Source organism: Leguminivora glycinivorella, chromosome 6 (assembly GCF_023078275.1).
Source record: "Leguminivora glycinivorella isolate SPB_JAAS2020 chromosome 6, LegGlyc_1.1, whole genome shotgun sequence".
In the NCBI taxonomy this organism is placed as follows: Eukaryota; Metazoa; Arthropoda; class Insecta; order Lepidoptera; family Tortricidae; genus Leguminivora; species Leguminivora glycinivorella.
Window position 1 is genome coordinate 18960790 of NC_062976.1, and position 21580 is coordinate 18982369.

Sequence of the window (21580 nt, forward strand, 5' to 3'; positions counted from 1 at the left end):
TTGCAGGCCGAATTATTTTGTATGGATAAAACATTTATCTCAATTTTAAGTAAAAGTTATCTAAGTAATTACAATTTTAATATCCTATACTCATCACCGTTAAAGATTCGCCCGTATTAGGTTTACAACCTGTATAATACTAGTAGTAGTATAACACTTTGCTTCTATTAGTATATTTATATCAAAATCATCATTTTACCGTCACGCTTTACTGGTAAAGTAAATTAGTCATTATATGTCGTCAGACGTAACCTTTGTACATTTTTATATAAAACGTCAACTAGTTAATTTCCATCAAAACAGCTACTTATCTCGGGTCTTTGACAGACTACTTACATATGATTACTACTTACACACATATGACTTGTGACATAATAACATATTCGTTGTCATACATTGACGTCATTCCTAAACAATTGATGACATGGCACAATAGCTAAATTTAATCCTTGAGCTACCTACATTTGACCGATCTAATTACATTGGTTAGGTAACCATTGGTTAACACTAGAGTAAGTGATCGTACTATCTTCTGTCAAGTTCTTAGTCTAGGAGTAGATATTTTAGTTCACTTATTTCAGAATTGTATTTAAACAAATAAAAAAATCTTCTGCTTAGATCAGTGTAGCCATCAAAAAATATACAATTGTGTTGTCAAAACCACAAACCACCAAATCTTCTTCAAGAAATCTTATGATTCAGCTCTAAATATACCAACTTGTAAACTTGGTTGTCTATGAAACTTTAAAATATAATTGGAATAATACATTTTCGTTTTCAATGAAATTTTGAATTTAATTTAATTTTTGTACATTTCAGAACGCTGGAAGCCAAGTAAATGCACACTGGACGAGGCTTTCAAAGGCTGCGTCCTGTTTCTGGAAGCCGCCATGATGGAGCCAGTGTCACAGATCTGCGGGTCACAGGTCATCATGGACATGGAGGGGCTGTCCATGCAGCAGGTCTGGCAGTTCACCCCGCAGTTCGCCAAGCGGCTACTAGACTGGCTCCAGGTTAGATATCTACCTCCTACAGCACGTATCTTTAGGTTGTGTGTTGTTACTGGGAGCGTCCATGATGGAACCAGTGTCACAGATCTGCGAGTCGCAGGTCATCATGGACATAGAGGGGCTGTCCATGCAGCAGGTCTGGCAGTTCACCCCGCAGTTCGCCAAGCGGCTACTAGACTGGCTCCAGGTTATCTACCTCCTACAGCACATATTTTTAGGTTGTCTTCTATTCCTAAAAGCTGCCATGATGGAACCGGTGTCACAGATCTGCGGGTCACAGGTCATCATGGACATGGAGGGGCTGTCCATGCAGCAGGTCTGGCAGTTCACCCCGCAGTTCGCTAAGCGGCTACTAGACTGGCTCCAGGTTAGATATCTACCTCCTACAGCACATATCTTTAGGTTGTGTGTTGTTACTGAGAGCGGCCATGATGGAACCAGTGTCACAGATCTGCGGGTCACAGGTCATCATGGACATGGAGGGGCTGTCCATGCAGCAGGTCTGGCAGTTCACCCCGCAGTTCGCCAAGCGGCTACTAGACTGGCTCCAGGTTAGATATCTATCTCCTACAGCACATATCTTTAGGTTGTCTTCTATTCCTAAAAGCTGCCATGATGGAACCGGTGTCACAGATCTGCGGGTCGCAGGTCATCATGGACATGGAGGGGCTGTCCATGCAGCAGGTCTGGCAGTTCACCCCGCAGTTCGCCAAGCGGCTACTAGACTGGCTCCAGGTTAGATATTTACCTCCTACAGCACATATCTTTAGGTTGTGTGTTGTTACTGGGAGCGGCCATGATGGAGCCAGTGTCACAGATCTGCGGGTCGCAGGTCATCATGGATATGGAGGGGCTGTCCATTCAGCAGGTCTGGCAGTTCACCCCGCAGTTTACCAAGCGGCTACTAGTCGGGCTCCAAATTTGATACTAACAAACATAGTGTGACAATCTGCATCCGGCTTTTGTTGCTGGCTGCGCCTTTGTTGACGGTAGGTACTCGTAATGGATCAAAATTTGTCGTGCGAATTAAAATTTTTAATTAGGTATGTTTTTGTTACCATAGGCATTATTTATTATTAACTATAACGGATTTACCGACTGATTTATGCAGGAATTCAGACTATTTTCCTTATGTACAATCTACCTACATGAAACGATGATAACGGTATTGTGTTTTAAGAATTCCGAAGTTCTAGAATTGTAAAAACTTGGATTGAAATTAATTTTTAAGACTACTAGCTTTTGTCCGCGGCTTCGCTCGCGTTAGAAAGAGACAAAAAGTAGCCTAGGGCACTCCATCCCTTCAAATATCTCCACTTAAAAAATCACGTCAATTCATCGCTCCGTTTTGCCGTGAAAGACGCACAAACAAACAGACACACACACTTTCCCATTTATAATATTATATAAGTAGAGGTTTAGTATGGATTACTTAAATTAGGTACCCATATCTATTTTCCACTTTTATTAAAATCATATTTTCATCATATTGTTTTCCAATTCCAGGAAAGTATACCACTGCGAGTAAAAGGCGTGTACGTAGTGAACCAGCCGTACATCTTCAACATGGTGTACCAGCTGTTCAAGCCGTTCCTGAAGGAGAAGCTGCGCTCGCGGCTGCTGTTCGTCGGCAAGGACTGGGAGCTGCTGCACAAGCATGTCAGCCCCAAGTGCCTGCCCGAGGCGTATGGCGGAACCCTCAGCATCCCCAAGGTTACTGGCCCACAGTGGCTGGAGCTGCTCATGATGTGTGATAAGGAATTTAGTGGTGAGTCGCTCAAGCTGTATTTAGGCCCCAGTTTTTAATTTAATTTTAAGTTGTTTTGTTATTTTTTTAGAGTTACATTAACTAGCGCTTCACGGGTACTATACCTACATGAAACGCTCGTAGATCATCTATCTCTATCGCTCAAAATCCGTTGCGTAGTTTTAAAGATTTAAGCATACATAGGGACATAGGGACAGAGAAAGCGACTTTAATGAAATTGGCAATTTGATCGGCTAATCAATATACCAACTTTTTCTGTGATTTCGACAGATCAAAAGGTCTGTAAACCGCTAATTAGAGATATTTTTTTTATTTCGAAGCAGCAATAATATTATTCGAAAATTATATAGATATTTATGATATACTTGCCATAGCGTGACGGATAATTTATTATCGTCGGACATGGTATTTTATTTTTTACCTACAGGCTTGGAAACCTTTTTATGTTTTAAAACTAGTGGGTAAAAATGCATGGTATCCATCCACTACCTCGAAGATACATAGAACAAACCAAAATGTGTACCTCTTATTTGAAACTCATATACTTATTCTTGATTTAAACTTGTCTGTTGTATGTACTTTACAACTTGTCGATATGTTGTTATCGACATATACCCTTCTCTTTTTAATTTTGCTGTTCCTGGTATCATTTTACCTGTCAAAGTCATTTGTCAATTTAGTCCTACTAGGATTACAGAAGTTTACTTTAGTGATTTGTTATTTAAGTTTTATTACTTACATAATATAATCTACATTCAAGTCGAAAAATCGAAATTAGGGCGTAGACATGGGTACGATATTGGATTACTTCACATGCATCGGCATTTTTTTTGTCTTTGTAAGTAATGTGTTCGATTTGTGTAAGGTGTCCCAATTATTTAGATATTTATTTATTGTTAAAATATGACCTTCGTTCGACCAAACATTTATTTTTTAACCAAAATTTTCTTTGTTTCAGCCATCGCGTCGTACGGGTATGTGAAAAAGTAGTTGCTGAACGCCTGGTAGCGCGCATGCGTGTAGTGATTATTGGTTAAAACTTTGAAACCATTGAGACACTTATATCGTTATACTATTAAGCTGTGAAACGTTAGTATGGCCGTTAGTAGGCCATGCTGTGTGATGATCAAAGTGTTGTAAAAATAAAATTATACAGTAAATATTGTAAATTAATCAAGACATCACAGATGTCCGGAAGTTCGTAGGAGGGGTCGTTTGTTCCGAATTATATCTATAGTAGTAGAATAAAGTGCTTGAATAAGTACAAAAAATAATTTATAAGTTGCTTAATTAGATGTGATTCATTAAAATTTGTTTGCACTCATATTTTATGTGTGAAATTGCTAGGTTTTTGTTTTTACTTTTTTCTTGTTTTTACTTCATCATTAGCAATTTTGAATATACGTTGCATTCATGTTTTTTTTTAAATCTCTTTTGTTACATTTTACTATTTAGAAATCAATTTTATTAGAATTTTTTTTTTATTTTCATGTGAAATATATTTAAAATGACACGGCAATTTCGTACATAAAGTAGTAAAACTGTATATAACTAAAGGATGAAGTGCCCCTGGGCCTGCCTTGCCGCTATGCATTCCTAGTTATGGTTCTCTAGAACTAGTGCCAATAAGACTGATTAATTACTATATCTGTTTTTCCATTTCAATTTCTTATTGGTACTAACTTTCTTACCATAATTAACTATATCTACCTGTTTATTCTTATTATAAGCCTACTATTTGTGATTTTATTGATATGTAAGTATTTTTATATCGCGACATTCACAGTAATGTTAGTGTTGAAATATATTTAGAGTAGATCCCGTGGTAATGTCACTCATTTATTCTGATGTAGATGCAAATGATATTATTATTTTGGGTTGTCGATATAAAACTGTGTATTTACTTTATCACTCATTTTAAACAAATAAAGCAACACTGTGATAAGTTAATATTTTATGAGCCAATTAGGACTTTTAATTGTTTAAAGTGGTACTTTCATATAAATCCAAGACAGAGTATATTCTGTAATTATTTTAGCAAAATGTTATTTATGTATTTATGGAATGTAGAGATATTTTTATAAATATAACTTTAATAGGAATGTATTTTTGGAATTCGAGTTCGGAAGAGAGACCAAATGTTTAATAGGGAGAATAATTGTTATTGTTTATTTAGAGTTATTTAAAATAATAAAACAAAGGTGCATCCATTTATATATGTTTTATTACAAAAATATCAAATATTAAATAATTGTTTTCCATTTGTAAAGACAAGGTTTCCTAATGATCACATAACATCGAGGTAACTTTTAAATTAATATTACCCAGTAGATAGTTCTGTTATTGTGGAATGTTTACACTACTAAGTGATAATAGTTTCTCTATAAAAATATATTTGTAAAAAAAATATTTATAACATACTTACCTAACCTTAATCTCCCTATAGTTTTGTCCTAATATCACCATCAATTAAACCTAATATAATAAAATATCTCTTTTAAAGCAAAACTTGACGTAAATTGTTTTTAGCCGCGAAAACTTGCACCCTAAAGTATTTGTTACATCCACAACATTTAGCGACAACAACATTTGTACTTTATATATACTTAGTTTACTCGACATTAAGGTTGACTCACATTAGACCGACCCGTCGTAGCCGGGCCCGCGCCGTCCGACACGTCATCAGGTTCGGTCCAGACAGGGCCCGGTCTAGTGCGAGTCAATCTTTAAACGTCAGCATCTGCCATACTAAAGGTGCAATCATGGTGGAATCACATAAAACCTATCTAAAGCTGTCATTTAATCAAACTACCAGGGGGGTTACCATGACGTGCTAAAGCCGTTTAGTTTAGGTTGAGAGAGAGGGACGGAGCTATGTAACTGCTATAGCTGTGTCCAAACGACGAACGGTTGTAAAAACGACATTGTTTTCGGCCTACAGCTGTGAGTGATTTCGTCATACGTCCCTTTTTCCCTGAGAATGACGCATTTACGGAAAATACACATAATTTGTTGACCCACATCCTTGTTTATCCTAACTAACTATAATGTAATATTTACTTATGTAACTGCGTTATTTGTGGTTTTCATTATTCTTTACGTAGCCGTAGGAGTTAGCCACTGAAACAAAAATTGTTGGATAAGAACAGCATACGCACTCAAAAAATAATTATCATCATTTCATACCAATGAGTGCAATTAAATTTGATGACTCACAGTCACACTACACCGGACTGAGCTGAGGTATCCGATACCTCATTTTAATGATGACGGCTGATCGGTGATCACGTGATTACTAATATAGAAAACGAAACGCCGCGCCCCAGCCCTGGCTTAGGCCGCCGTAGTCATCATCATCATTAGACCTTGTATGATTTAAGCAGCTTCTGTGATCGAGCGACAGTGCCGCTCGTGACTATAACCCAATTCGTGATCGGCCGATCACGAATTGTCTTCTAAGTACTAGTACGTGCAATTAAGACTTACCTACTTGCTTTCTTAGACATTAAACGTGAGCATACTGCATAATATATTAGACTCGTTGAATCAAAAGGCTTACCTTTAAAGCCTTCCTCGTAGTGCGACAGCATTTTCCATAGCAGCTCTCCAGTGACCTCCAATTCGGGTAGCGAACCGCCGTGGCGCGGGCGCAGGGCTTTGCCGTCTACGTGTGCCTGCAACAGAAACAAAATATTGAATAAATAATTTTATTACTTTTAAGAGTTTTAAGTAACGTCTACCTATAATACACAATATGTACCGCACAGCTGAAGTGAAAAGTGACCCTCACTCTTTGATTAAAGTAAAATAGCGGAAGATAGGTGACGCGCCACTCAAATGTGGCCCTCAAAAATCAAGCCCCCGTCGCCTGATTGCCTTCAGTTGCAAATTGCAATGGGCACTGCGTGCGCATCGGATGTCGTGAGACGTGTGACGTGAGGAAATTATAAATTATTTCTTATGGGTAAAACGTAACCAAAATCCTTTCGTGTGCTTTTATGCGTTGCACAAACCATTATAAAAGGAAAAACAAATCTCATGGAATCACTATTCACTCGTAAGTACATGAAAAATTTTATTTTCTAAGATAATTTATAAATCCAGTCTTTGTTTTGACGGCCATTTTGCAGAGCGGGATAGAAATATAAGTTTCACTGACGTGCGACCAAATACGCATGATACATTAATGACGCTCAAAGATTGCCTTTTGAGATTTGCATTCGCGGTAGCGTCAGCATAAAATGTTGATCATAATAAATAATTTATATAATAAATCTTTTACCTGGTATTGATTGTTGATTGATTATATAATTTTTTGTTAAATGATATTTGACCTCATTTTTGCAACAAACTTAAGTAGTAGATTATTTTGTTATTTTTATTTACAAATAATAAAATAATGATCAACTAAAGTTTGTTGCAAAAATGCTTGCCTTATCAACAAGAGTTTTTTTAATTCACTCGCACCAAATATGTTTATTTGTTTTCTAGTTTTCCTGGAGATGAACTTGTCAGACACAAAAGGCTTATTGTAGTGCGTAAACAACGACAAGAGCCAGACTGGACGCCTCGACTTTTCTCGCTATAGTGAGGGGAAAAGTTTTGTAAATAACTATTATTCTAAGTATAGGAAAGTACCCTATCGTAAGCAATTTTAATAAAGTTTTTCTTAAAGAAAAAATATGAGGTCACTATTTTAGTTCCATCAATTTCTGCCACTTCATATTTTCAAAAAGTAATAGTGTGTTGTGAGTGAGATTAGGGTTGCAAATAGAAAAATAAAACGAATGTTTTTTTTTTCAGAATTATGAAAAAAAACCGAGCACCATGGTCTTTTTTTCTAAATATGTTTTTTTTTTCACATGAACAAATAATTCGACAATAACGGTTTTTCGTGACTTGTATTGTAACGTGTTTCAATAACAATGACGTACATTTTAATACGATTAACATTCAGTATACAAACGTTTATTGGGGAATCCCCGATGCTACGTGCAGCGTGGAAAGGCGGTCGTGTTGCCAACAGTAAATAGTGATAACTACCAACTACAGATTTCGTAAAATGTTACTTTTATAAGACCAGAACTTTAAGTTATTTGATTAAATTCATTTAATAGTTAACATTAAGTCTAAAACTGCTTTGCAAATTTTGAGATTTCGTACCTACTTTGGGGGCGTCCATTAATCGCGTCATACGTTTTTGGCTTATTTTAGACCCCCCCCCTCCCCCATGGTGATCTTTGGTGATATTTTCAGGACCACCTCCACCCCTGGCCAATATGACGTGTAATTTTTTGGCAACTTAAGTAGACTTTTTTCCAACCCACGAATCAACCAAATCTTGGCGCGAAATTCAAATTTTCTATGAGAATTAAACCTTTGGCCCCTCATTTTTAAGGTTCCGTACCTCAAAAAGGAAACCACTGAACCGAAACAACTGAACCAATTAACTTGTTTGGCACACATATGTAAACTTGTGAACCAAAGACGGGCATGTAATTTAAATTAAATAAAAAACAACTATAGGGGCCACCTTTGGGGAGTAAAAGTAAAAATTAGAAATCAAAGTTTTTTGAAATAGTTTTTTAGCGTGTAACATATCAAATGAATAAGCGTTAATTGGGCCCCACTTTTTTTTTATTTGGAATTTTTTATCTGCTTTTCACTCAGAATCGCGAGCTCTTTCAATCCTAATAGGAGTAAAAAGTGTCCCAAGGTTTTTCTCTATTCCGTTACCATTTTTTCATACATTTTGTATGGCGGTAACGGACTGGAAGGTCTAAAAAAAAAAGGAAATCTTGGGACATTTTTAGGGTTCCGTAGTCAACCTTAGGGACAGGCCACACTTAAGAGACGCATGTCCTGAGGTGCGGAACGGACGTCCGCGCCCCGCCGCCTGGGGGCGCGTCTTACGTGACTTACGTCCTTCCTATACAAAATGTACTGAGGAGACGTTTTTTGAATTACATTCAGGCGGCGTGGTGGAGACGTCCGTTGCGCGCCGCAAGACATGCGTCTTATGAGTGTGGATGGTAGCTTATAGTTTCGCCATGTCTATCTGTCCGTCCGTCCGTCCGTCCGCGGATAATCTCAGTGACCGTTAGCCGACAAAGTGGTAAAATAAAAAGTTGAAAAAAATGTTTTGTTAGGGTACCCCCCCCCCCCCCCTACATGTAAAGTGGGGACTGTTTTTTTTTTTTCATTCCAATCCCAACGTGTGATATATTATTGGATAGGTATTTAAAAATGAATAAGGGTTTACTAAAATCGTTTTTTGATAATATTAATATTTTCGGAAATAATCGCTCCTAAAGGAAAAAAATGTGGGGGACACAACCCGCTCTAACTTTTGAACCATATGTTTAAAAAATATGAAAAAAATCACAAAAGTAGAACTTTATAAAGATTTTCTAGGAAAATTATTTTGAACTTAATAGGTTCAGTAGTTTTTGAGAAAAATACGTAAAACTACGGAACCCTACACTGAGCGTGGCCCGACACGCTCTTGGCCGGTTTTTTCTCCTATTACGATCAAAAAGACCTCGCGATTCTGAATATGAATCGCGTAAAAAATACCCATGTTACAAAAAAAGTGGGGTGGACAACATTGAAAAAAATGGCCCTTATACGTACATACATACAATCACGCCTGTATCCAATAAAGGGGTAGGCAGAGCACATGAAACTACTTAAGCTTCAGGGCCACTGTTGGCAAATAAGAAAAATTAAACACTCTTGGCAAACTAAAAAAATCTTTGAGAATTAAAAATAACCGACTGCACACAGCTCTTTTTTTTCTCACTTGATGGTCTCATCGGAAGATCAGCGCTGGAAGTCACCAGCAACACGCTGAGATGAGGCCATTTCGTGGCACTTCATTCCTTTCTGTTTGTGTTGTAATGTGTAATTAACTAATTAATCTTGACTGTGTTCACGAATAAATTATATTATATTTCTATTCTGTTCTCTTTGCACTGCACAACGCAAGTTCTTACTGTAAAAGTTGATATAAAAATAGCTCAGAAATGTTTTTTTCTTTACGTTAGTGTAACAAAAAAAATACACGTGATATGTTCCTAACCCCCCACCCCCCATGGTGATATTTGGTGATTTTTTCATGACCCCCTCCCCCCTATGCAGTATGACGCGATTAATGGACGCCCCCTTTAGAAAAAAACATACTCCAGAAAAAAAACTGTTTTTTTTTTCATGTTTTTTTTAAGCCAGAAAAAACCGTATTTTTTGCAACCCTAAGTGAGACATGTCATCAAGCTCTTATATTTTCATTTCAATTTTACAAAGTTTCACTTCTTTCGCGCGGAGGAACTCCACGCGCTTTTTTCTAATGTCTGTATCAAATAAGGTATTGTTGACAGTTGTGGCAAAAAGTGCCTCATCTAAATTTTGGTTAATAAGTTCATAATTTAGTTTAAAAATAAGACGTAATAAATATAAAAAAATATACTCATAATTATGTTCTTTTTTTGGTAACCCTACTTACACCAAACCAAACATCGCTCCACAGTGCAAAATAGTAAAGTAATAAATAATAAGTAATTTATTTTGTTTTCATAAAAAATATGTTGCATAATTCTTATACTCCAATTTGTCTGCTGACGCTTCTTGATTCTTTGCAATGACTTTTTTTTTTAATCTTTATTAAAGAGCTTTGATATGACACTTGGAAAGAGGCTCATCTCGATGCGCGCGTTTGTCTCGTTCGCACTACCGTCGTAATAAATCGGTGTGTCCCTGTCGTTCAATAGCGTAAATTTACATAGCTGTGTGGGTCTTCTTGTATGTAGTAGTGTGTAGTGCCATTTATTAGCTGACAATTAGTATTGACGTGCCGTATCTTCCGCTATTTTACTTTAATCAAAGCCCTCACTGCTTAGAAATCTATATCAGGGGCGGCTCACTCCGCGATCCCTTCGCCGCGCTACAAGTACATGCCGGCGGCCGCGAATTCGCGGCCCATTCAGTGGCGACGACCTTCGCGCGGCGCAATAGAATTCAATGTCGTCTGCACGCGTGCGGTCCGTTTGTTAATGTAGGTAAGAATTTAGAATGGCGGCGTTTTGTGAACATCAAAGGAGTGAGCCTTCTGTACTTGTACTATATTATATATTCTGTGTCTATATGCAAAAGTGCAAAGCGTATATTGCTAACTGTATCTAGAGTTCATGTTGTTTCCGTGGTAATACATGAGTATATGCGAAATTCTCGCAGAAGAATGGCTTAAACAGCGCGAACACAATGTTGACCCCATGGTAGGGACCATACCAGATAGGGATCTGCAAAGAAAATTCGTATACAAAGGTGCTAAGACTGCTAAGCAAATGTTGCTAAGTGTAAGTACCTTGAGTGAATTCATATTGTTGCCGTGGAAATGTATGCGCGAGCGCAGCTTTTCGCGCAGAAACGGCTTGAACAGCGCGAACACCATGTTGAACACGTACGGCTGGTACACGATGTGCACGGCTTTTAGTCGGATCGGTATACAGTCCTGAAATGAATATAGTTGTCATTATACCATTTGTTTTGTACGCCTGACGGTACAACATTAGATACATTCGTTCCCCGTGTACTATATACAGGCATGTGCAGAGTTTTACTAAAAATCATAACAATCTTGAGGCTGGTCTTACATACATACTAGTTATAGTCGAACGTTTTTTTTTTATTGGGGACACCTTACACAGATCATCAACTTAGCCCCAAACTAAGCCATGTGGGTTAAGCTATGGGTGCTAAGCGACGATATACAAACTTAAATAGATACACACATACTTATATACATAGAAAACATCCATGACTCAGGAACAATATCTGTGCTCATCACACAAATAAATGCCCTTACCGGGATTCGAACCCAGGACCGCGGCTTTGCAGGCAGGGTCGCTACCAATTGAGCCTGACCGGTCGTCAATATTACATATTCTATGGTTATATTGGTTATATTATACCATCAATTTGCAATCTGACTTTTTGTCTTCCAATTAAAACCCACATGCACAAACGCTGTGAATAAATAACTTTCTTTCTTAAACATACATAAAATTCAAATTCAAATAGGTACATGATATCCGCAAGCTAGAAGCACAGCCACGTTTTGTGAGAGAGTGGGAGAAGACCTAAACCTTGAACTTAATGGCTTGACGCATTACAATCGAAGTCACGGCCTGAATTACCGCCTCCAAAGTTATTCGCTAATGTTCGAGTCGTGTAAACAGTTACAACCAACGGCGGGATGACGTAAATGTGCAATTACACGAGCCGAGGTCCTGGCCATAAGGCAGAAGCCATACCTAATGGATTTTCCGAGAAGATAGAGTGAAGGTTGTACCTGTGAGTCACAGAAACCTTTTGAACTTATGAATCTCATCATTAAAAAAACTAGTGTTGACGGAAAATCTATTTTTCCCCTCACTAGCTCGGAAACATGTGTTGTGTCCTTTAATATCAGCGGGAAAAAAACGCATTTTATCCACTAGTGGATAAAGTAATTTGACCTTAAATATAGACAAATTTTCTGATTTAAAACTGATAAAAGTGGGTTAATCTAGTGATGAAGATGATTTACCACCTGTGGAACTACTGGAAGCAGTGATAAACGCGTTTTTTACGTTGTACTTTCCTCGCTATTAGTGAGGGGAAAAGTTTTGTGTTACACACGGGTGCAAATGTATTTTACTTCTCGTGTGTTGAAAAACTCACAAGTTCAGGATTCTATTCTCGAACTATAGAATCCTTTCACTTCCTTGTTTTTCAATTTCACACTCGGCGTTAAAATACAACTTTGCACCCTTGTGTAACAAATAACTTATTCTTGGTTTTAATGTCATTTAAAAATACCTCTCGCAGAAATAAAATAAACAAGGAACATCCATAACAAAGATTATCAGCCACAGATAGAATTGACAACGTGAACAACGTCCCTTATGCTAAAATCACGTACTCCTCCACGCGCTAATCGCCAACAAGTGTTTATCAGTAAAACTTAGTCTACTCGTTTGGTCTGTGACTCGAATGCACCCAGTCGACGAACATCTTAGCGAAGGAAGGCGTGACGGAACACTTGGAATGAACCACCGCCTTAAAGTCTCAGTGTTCTGAAGCTATACCTGCACCCAGTCGACGACCATCTTAGCGAAGGAGGGCGTGAACTGCAGCACGTGGTTAAGGGACAGCCCCTGCATGTCCATGATTACAATGACGCCGGAGACCTGCGTCCGAGGCTCCGTCATGGCCGCCTCCAGACCCAACTGGACGCCGCGGAACACTTCGGTTAGGGGTACCGCCTTCGGGTCCCAACCCTCTGAAATATTTTAGAATTATCACTGCGTGAACTGAATTCAATAAAGAATATTTTTGAGAAATGTTGGGTGGTTGATATATTTAAAATATATCGTCACACCTCGGACACTGGCGATCAAATATATGAAAGAGGCGCGTTCCTAGCACACATTCTAAGCTCGTGTAGGTGAACGCGTACCATGCTTGTGTGAGTGAAATATGACAGGTCGACTGATCGCGTTTTTGACAGGCGGTAACTGTGAGGTAACCGAGAGGGGGTGAGCGGCACTTTCAGCGGGGAGCGGGAGTGGCCATACTGTACGATAGTACTCTTTATTATACTGTGATATCGTGATACGTACTTGTCAACCTTGAAAAATGTAACTAATTACTATTGTTCTTAAAAATGAACATGTCATTTGATTACTGAATAAGTAATTAATTACTAATTACATACTTGATAGGTAGGTACATACACGGTAGGTAAGTGATTAAAGATAACTACAGCAAGTTAACATTTAGACTAAAGTTCATGAGCGAGGTTGACATATAATCATGCAATTATGAGAAAATAGTTAACATCAGCTTACATACGGATTTCCTGCATCTAATAGCTGATTCTTTAGTGTTAGTGTAAGTAATTAAATGTAGGTATGTAACTAAAGATTCGTTATATCATATTTAGGGTTTTCTTGTTGGCATCAGAGATATCAGGGCCAGGTTAGGATAATTAGATTTAGGATTGGGTAGATGACAAGAGCCTGGTGGATTTTTCGCGCTCATCAACGAGGATATAAGCAGCGAGGAGGTCATGGCAGTAGGGATCAAGGATTTGCCGGACTTTGTAGAAGACTGATGCTATCTGAGAATAGAGTAAATAGACTCACTGCCAGACTCGACGAACAGGAAACGCCACCCGTGTTAGGCCTGATTTAGACGGCGTGCGAACTCGCATGCGATTTTAGTTACATTGCGGGCTGTTGAGGGTACATACAATTTTGCACAGTCATCAAATACCGCAATGTAATAAAACTCGTATGCGAGTTCTCGTATCGTCTAAATGGGCCCTTAGTCGCGAGGTGCTAGGATGGATATGATGGAGTGGGCGAAAGCGGCGCGTACCACTGACGGCGTCAGGTCATGGCAGTAAACTTTATATTTGAGGATAGTAAGTAAACTCACTGCCAGACTCGACGAACATGATGCGCCGGCCATGCTGATCGCGAGGTGCTAGGATCGATATGATGGAGTGGTCGAAAGCGGCGCGTACCACAGACGGCATCAGGTCATGACAGTAGGGATCATGCGCTTGTCGGAATTTGTAGAAAGCTTGTATCTGTAAATAGTTATTTGTTTTACAAGGGGGCAAAGTAGTTGTTTAACCGCACGTGCCAATATTGATACCTGAGCAAGCGAAAGATTCCAATATTGAACCGCGAGCGTAGCGAGTGGTTCAAAAAGTGGAATCTTGAGCGTTGCGAGGGTATCAAGGCACGAAGGTTAAACAAACTTTGCCACCGAGTGAAACACAAAATTTTTCACCACACCAACACGAACAAAATACTGACTATAAAACATCAAAATAAATCAAATTCATCAATTTATTCAATATTTTTGATTCAAAATCATTATTTATAGGGTAAAATCTAGCAGACATATTAAGACATCGGGTTAAAATTTGCATGAAATTACTTTGCCCCCTTGTGGATAAAATGCAATTTTGCTATCTGTTTTCGAATAGCAAAGAATGCCTTTACCAGTTGGTGTGGTGAAAAAGATTTTTTCAGCTACAGAATGTTCTTGAAGATTTTTTCAGCTACAGAATATTCTATAAAATACTAAATACAACTGACATAAAGTAGAAAACATTACACCAAATATATTGACAGCACAAAACAACATTGCAACTTCGACATTGACTTACTTAACCTATGGAAATACATTTCGCAAACCATCATTTGATAGCGCAAGAATTGACTATTAGGTAAATATTAGCATTATTAGCGTATCCAAAAACCAATAGTTTACTCGAAATATTGATAGAGGTACAATCATAACGATTTGTTCCACACATAAAAATTATGGCGGTTATTTGAAGGCAACTTCAAATTTCAATATAGCGACGTTACTATTTTGATTAAGTTAAAATTTGATACTGACCTTTTTTAGAGCACTATCTGCGTAAAATTTGCAGGGCCTTAGAAATTTCATCAGGAAGTCGTCATTGTCAATAGGAATGTTAAGGTTTTTTTCACCTGCAAACGAAAAACAGCAAAATCAACAACAAAAACTCGCAGTTTCTGTTTTGTTTTTAATTCCCGCGTATATGTGCACAAATAACTATATCTCCAGCCCAAAGGGTCCTGCCTCATAAGCAATAAGGACCTTTTAAACAGAATTTCTGTCAGGATTTTTCAGGAAGGACTTCTCTGTTCTTGAATCATAAGAGCCGGTCTGTGTTGGAATACTACATATGTATCAATCAAGATAACATAGACACAATGATTCTGTTTCACAAGTTTTCAAAAGCAATGCTCATGATATCGGATGACTTTTGAATCCAATTAAAACAATTTCTAAGAGACCACTGTAGTGCAACACCGATCAGTTAGTAATATCAATGACGTTTTAGGCTAAATAAATTATTTTTTAATAATGACAGCAACTATGGAGCGCAGCATTCTAGGTGCCAAAAGGACCGATCGAGTCCGAAACACTACGCTGCGCTCCAAAACTCGCATTGCTGATGTTGGCAAAAAAACCGCCAGGCTTAAATGGGACTGGGCCGGCCACGTCTATCGCATGCATCCGGATAGGTGGGCTAACATAGCCACCAAGTGGATGCCGTCGCGTGGGCCGGGCAGGCCCAGGCAAAGATGGCGAAACGATCTTGACGCCTTTCTGAAGAACTGGCCGGAGGAAACGGAGAATCGGGAGTCATGGAGAGCCAGGGGAGAGGCCTTTGCTCAGCAGTGGGACACTCAAGTATGCTAACAAAAAAAATGACAGGTCAGCATCGTATTAAAGATCTCTTCGAAGCTTTGGTCTAATGGGGCCGCCTTCCTATTAAAACATTATTTACCGACTTAAATTTAGAAAACAGTCAAATAATTATTGGATTTAAGGTAGAAAAGTAATGAATAGATTAAAACCCGCGCAGTCTTCTATAATGATTTAAAAAGAACAAAGTTGTATACCTAAGTGTTTTAGCGTAGGTACCTACACAAAAACTACTCTACCACAGACACCAGGTCAAGGGCAGAGTTTGAGTGTTAGTGCCACAATGCACAAACAGATTATGCCGTAATTAGTACTTTGTTCCTTCTATCATTTCCGCGTTAGGTGTTGTTCTGAACGCGCAGTGCTCTACTTGTAGAGCTGTTGCGTGCTCTTAGGCAGTAGGTAGAGCAAGATCAAGGTCCGAATCATTTTATTATACTGCGATGACTTGTAAATTGGATATCAGGAAACTCTATCCTTTTAATTCCTCGTATAATTGGTTAGCACCTAGAGCAGTCATAACTTCGCTAAGTACGTGATATAAATGTAGGTATGTTTCGACATCTTTCAAGGTTGCGAGTGACAAAAATATGCTTTTGCTAGTAACACAAATATGCAGAATAAGACAATGATTTAATTTATTTACTTTTCCTACTTCATCAATATGATGAGTATAATTTAAGATAATGATTCTGTTATGACTGATGAGAGCTGAGATAAACTATGTACATACTTAGGTAAGTTTAGTTGCTTACAAAAGAATGACAAAAATAACCCAATGTATAGTTTCATTCAATAAATAGATATAATTGAATAGGGTAAAAGTCCTATATGCCTGCAATCAGGCCGCGAGGTCGCGGCCGGGGGGCTCAATTTTTAACTGTAACACTACACAAGTACACACACACCTAAGTACATTTCACACAATCTGGTCCGATCCGATCCGGATGTAGGACCGATACATTAAAGGCGTCATCTTTAGCATGGCTTAAACGATCGGAAACGGATGTATGAAGACTATAAGAAAAATAGCTGCAGGAGAGCGTCATCTGACATGCCATGCATAGAGTTTGCCTATTTAGTATATTAATTAATGAAGCTCGTGTGGTTTACGTTTTACTACCATCCGACGTCCGATATTGATCGGACAATGTCAAAACGCTTTATTATTTTGGAATATCTAATTCTTAGTTTACCGTTTAGGTCTCGTTTGATCATATAATTATAGGCCAAGTACAGACTGAAGAAGTAAGTACGTATAATATAGTCTTCAATTAGTGCGAAAAATGATTTTACTAATGAAATAAAACTATAGAAATGATTAAAATCGAATGCTTGAAACATTTCATACTAAAAGAACCAATTATATTTATTTTATATTTATTATAGATAATATGGATATTGAGTGAATGAGTTACGGCTTGTATGTTGCGAAATGAATTATGTTGCGTTTGGATTTACAATATGTCCCGACGTTTGTGAGTAGTGAACGTTGTAAAAACAACATACAAAGTATACCTATACTTAATAGGTACCAATGAAATTACGAAACTTACAAATGGGTTTATGTTTTTATAACCGGTTGCTTAACGGCGTAAATACTTTGTTTGATATCGTTAGGGAATATGAAGGACATAAACTTTCCGCAAGCTAAATAAGAAAATAAGTAAGTAAAATAAGTAAATAAGAAAATAAGTAATTTTATGACAACGATTATTCAAATTAATTACTTGATATAATATTACCTAATTTAATTATTTATTTTGACCTCAGATAATTTTATAACTTTAATTTTGTATTTTAAATATGATGTAAATAGTTTTGTAAATATTAATGTTTTAATTTAGGTAGGTATTTTTATAATTTGCATGCCATATGGGTCAATGCACTGATACCATGTATATATTTCCACCATTATATTATGATGTACGTGCTAAAATGCAAATAAAAGTTTTGAAGTTTGAAGTTTGAAAAGTAAATACTTACTACTTAAGTTACTTAGCAACTCGTAGTAAAGGACCTATTTTCGGTTTAGTGTTATTTTATGAGGTGAACGATTCCTATGAATATTTTTGAAGCTCTTTAGAATGAGATAGGCAAGGTTAATTAAGGACTATCGCTCCCAAACGATAAATTGGCTTTAAAATGAGGACGAAACAATAGACGCCGATATTAACCTCTTCAATTCCTATCTAGTTTTTGTCTAGACAACAACGTTTAAGTCTTTGACCTACGAAATACCTACCTATAAGATATTTACAAAATAAACGGGGATTTTATTCGAAAGCCGGAAAAGTTAGTTATCATTTCATTCATGTCATAAACTTCTTTAAGTTATAACTTACGTTAATAACAGTTACAGTCAATCATTATACTTAATCATCATCATATTTCATATTCATATTTGTCGCAGGGACGATCGATGGGGCCGGCAAGTATTGCTGTGGAGACCAAGACTGGGAAGCCGAGGTGACGATATACGAGGACCAGTGGCGGTACAGCCATATAAGCCCAAAAGCCGGGCTTGCCCTAACATTTTTAAAATCGCGCGCTAATATTAGATATTATTAAGTTCTCCATAAGTGAAGCTCACGGCCGACCAACCATACGGTACAGACCACAGCATGTTGCCATGTTTTGCCGTGGCGCTAGTGCAGCGCGGAAGAGCACGTTCACTACGTTCAGCTATATCTTGCTCGCTCGCACTCGTTGGCTTGCAATGGGGCTTGCTCTTGCATCCTTTTTTCCTAGCTTTTAGCCTACATTCTGCCTAGCAACTTATATAACTATTTGTAGGTATATATAGAACATTTGTTCCACGATTTAAGCCGGGCTTTTGGTATGAAGTGAGGAACAAGATTGAGCGCGCGTTTGATTGACAACTTCAAGTGTATTATTATTTAGTCGAAAGTTTTATTTGCGTTAAGTGAATGTGCTCTTCTTAGTTTTCTTGTTATTAAGTGTTTAATTCGTTTAAAAATCCAATTGACAATGGATGAATTTGTTCCTTGTGACGGTGACAAATGCGTGGTACACATATTACTCGACGAAGGCAAGGTAAAGTAGTAAAATTTTGCCCAAAAACGAGACATTATTTCCGCGCGAAAACCAACGCCCGGCTTGTGTATTTCTCAGAAAAGTGCGGCGCGTAATAGAACATTTTGTAGGGCTGTGAGTTCGAAAATTGAAGATTAGTAGTTAGATATTGCCAAAACGTACCTTTCGGCTTGCCTCACTTTGAAACCCTAGGCACGCCACTGACGAGGACGATATCAAAAAGACGGCAGGGCCGACCTGGCACAGAACCGCCGCTTACAGAACAGAATGGAAATCCATGAAAGAGGCATATGTTCAGCAGTGGACGCAAATATGCTGAGAAGAAGAAGAAGAAGAAGAAGAAGATTATACTTAATCACAAATAATTTAATTATACCTTTTAATAGTTCTCTTAGTTCTTGTAAACCTTTCGCAACAACTTCGGGCGTCTCTCGTAATTCGGTCTCTGCCTTCTCTGTGTAGAACTTTTCCGAGATGGGCCAGTTCTCCAGCTGGATCTTACTGTCGCCCCACATCACGAACGGCGCACCATTTTCTTCATATTGCAAATCCATTTTTGTCGCAACGGAAAAATACGAAGTTTCGAAAGTTTAAATTATACCGTAAACTGTGCGAGCGCACAACTTACACAGCCGCTGGACCTAAATGTCCCTTCACCGACACTTTGGATGTCTAAACACATACACTTAAAAGGATATATCTAGGTCATATTTTAGAGAAACTAACTATTTTTGGCAGCGGTTTATGTAAGGATTAAGTAAGAAGTGCGACAACCGGTTCGTCTGTCGAGTGAAGATTTGAGACGTGGTGGTCGCGGAGTGCCGTCCGCGCGCGCGCTCGCACTGGCCGCTGCGTGCTCTTAACGGTACCCTGCCACTTCCATGCCACCAGCACTCATTTACGTAGGCGAGCTTACCACACTAACTCATATATCCAGATCTAATGTGTGTCAAGCTTCCGGATTGATGGAAACCTCGCATAAAAAGCTTAAACTGTAATGATACTGTCATTGTAACGTATTTATCTCTTTTGCTTATATATTATCAATGGGATTCTAAATTAAAACAAGCAACAAGCAACAATTAAAGATGAAATAAGATAATAGTTATTTGTTATACATGGGGGCAAAGTTGTATTTTAACGCCGAGTGTGGAATTGAAAAACGAGCAAGTAAATAAAATAAATAAATAAATATTGGGGACCCTTACACAGATCAACTTAGCCCCAAACTAAGCAAAGCTTGTACTATGGGTGCTAAGCGACGATATATATACTTAAATAGATAAATACATACTTATATACATAAAAAACAAAGCATAGAAGTGAAATGATTCTATAGTTGAACCACAAGCGAAGCGAGTGGTTCGAGATTAGAATCCTGAACTTAGCGAGTTTTTCAATACACGAGAAGTAAAATACATTTGCACCCGTGAACACAAAACTTTTCCCCTCACTGTAACTACAACTACAACGCAAAAAATGCGTTTGTCACTGCTTCCAGTAGTTCCACAGGTGGTAAATCATCTTCATTACTAGATTCACCTACTTTTATCAATTTTAAAGCAGTTAATTTGACTATATTCAAGGTCAAATGACTTTACGCACTAGTGGATAAAATGCGTTTTTAACCGCTGGCATTAAAGGATAAAACACGTGTTTCCGAGGTAGTGAGGGGAAAAACAATTCTGGCCCCTTAAAACAAAAACAACTTAAGAGCTTTCCACATTATTCGATCCGAAGGAAAGATGACATAGGAAAATGTCAAAGATGGATTTTATATATGTACCTATACGATATCGGTCCTACATCAGATATCAGATGGTATAATGTGAAGACACAGAAATTGACGAAAAAGTTAGGTACTATCTACATAATAGATAAAGCGTTGTCAAGTTATGGTTTGGTAAACTTGACAGTCTTTCGTGGAAATCTTTCCAAGAATTTGACGACCAGTCTGGCTCAGTCGGTAGTGACCCTGTCTGCTAAGCCACGGTCCCGGGTTCGAATCCGGTAAGAGCATTTATTTGTGTGATGAGCACAGATAAATGCTCCTGAGTCATGGATGTTTTCTATGTATATAAGTATTTATATACTATATATATCGTTGTCTGAGTACCCACAACACAAGCCTTCTTGAGCTTACCGTGGGCCTCAGTCAATCTGTGTAAGAAGGTCCTATAATATTTATTTATTATTTATTTATTTTATTTTTTTATTTTAAGAATGCTTAACCAAGCCATTTTCATTGTTATTTTATTACGTTTTAATCTGATACTAATTACCTATTACCTATTACTTACTTAAACCATGGATTATGCTTATTTTAACACTTGTATTGTAGCTGTAGGCATGCAATAATTTTTCACCACACCAACTGGTAAAGACTCTTTTGAGCTGTTGCATTTTATCTTGTCCACTAATAGAGAGCAAAGTAATATCATAACTTAGG

General features: G+C 37.9%; 2 protein-coding genes across 4 annotated transcripts in view; one reads left to right on the top strand and one right to left on the bottom strand.

The window, feature by feature from the left end:
• The window catches only part of LOC125227402 (alpha-tocopherol transfer protein), a 35023-nt gene extending 30033 nt beyond the window's left edge, over nucleotides 1-4990 (top strand). For 2 of the 3 annotated variants that reach the window (XM_048131712.1, XM_048131714.1), the window contains exons 5-7: nucleotides 820-1013; nucleotides 2517-2778; nucleotides 3737-4990. In XM_048131712.1, coding sequence (XP_047987669.1) covers nucleotides 820-1013; nucleotides 2517-2778; nucleotides 3737-3768 — 488 coding nt within the window. In that variant the 3' untranslated portion in view covers nucleotides 3769-4990. Of the gene's footprint in view, nucleotides 1-819; nucleotides 1014-1275; nucleotides 1582-2516; nucleotides 2779-3736 lie in introns of those variants that run through there. The other variant, XM_048131715.1, reaches the window with a different exon arrangement.
• LOC125227403 (alpha-tocopherol transfer protein-like) lies at nucleotides 4985-19990 on the bottom strand. The gene is made up of 7 exons (XM_048131716.1): nucleotides 19508-19990; nucleotides 15235-15329; nucleotides 14257-14410; nucleotides 12903-13096; nucleotides 11138-11284; nucleotides 6338-6452; nucleotides 4985-5898 (listed from the first exon to the last, which is right to left on the bottom strand). The coding sequence occupies exons 1-7, from the start codon at nucleotides 19683-19685 to the stop codon at nucleotides 5852-5854; spliced, it is 930 nt and encodes a 309-aa protein (XP_047987673.1). The 5' UTR covers nucleotides 19686-19990; the 3' UTR covers nucleotides 4985-5851.
• Between the last annotated feature and the right edge of the window lie 1590 nt (nucleotides 19991-21580).

Excerpts from the sequence above, each read along its gene's own strand:
- LOC125227403 (XM_048131716.1), bottom strand. The coding sequence starts at position 19,685 with ATGGATTTGCAATATGAAGAAAATGGTGCGCCGTTCGTGATGTGGGGC. Across the intron at positions 11,285-12,902 it reads TGGTCGTCGACTGGGTGCAG|GACTGTATACCGATCCGACT; the intron begins GTATAGCTTCAG and ends TATTCATTTCAG. Across the intron at positions 6,453-11,137 it reads ACAATATGAATTCACTCAAG|GCACACGTAGACGGCAAAGC; the intron begins GTACTTACACTT and ends TTTCTGTTGCAG.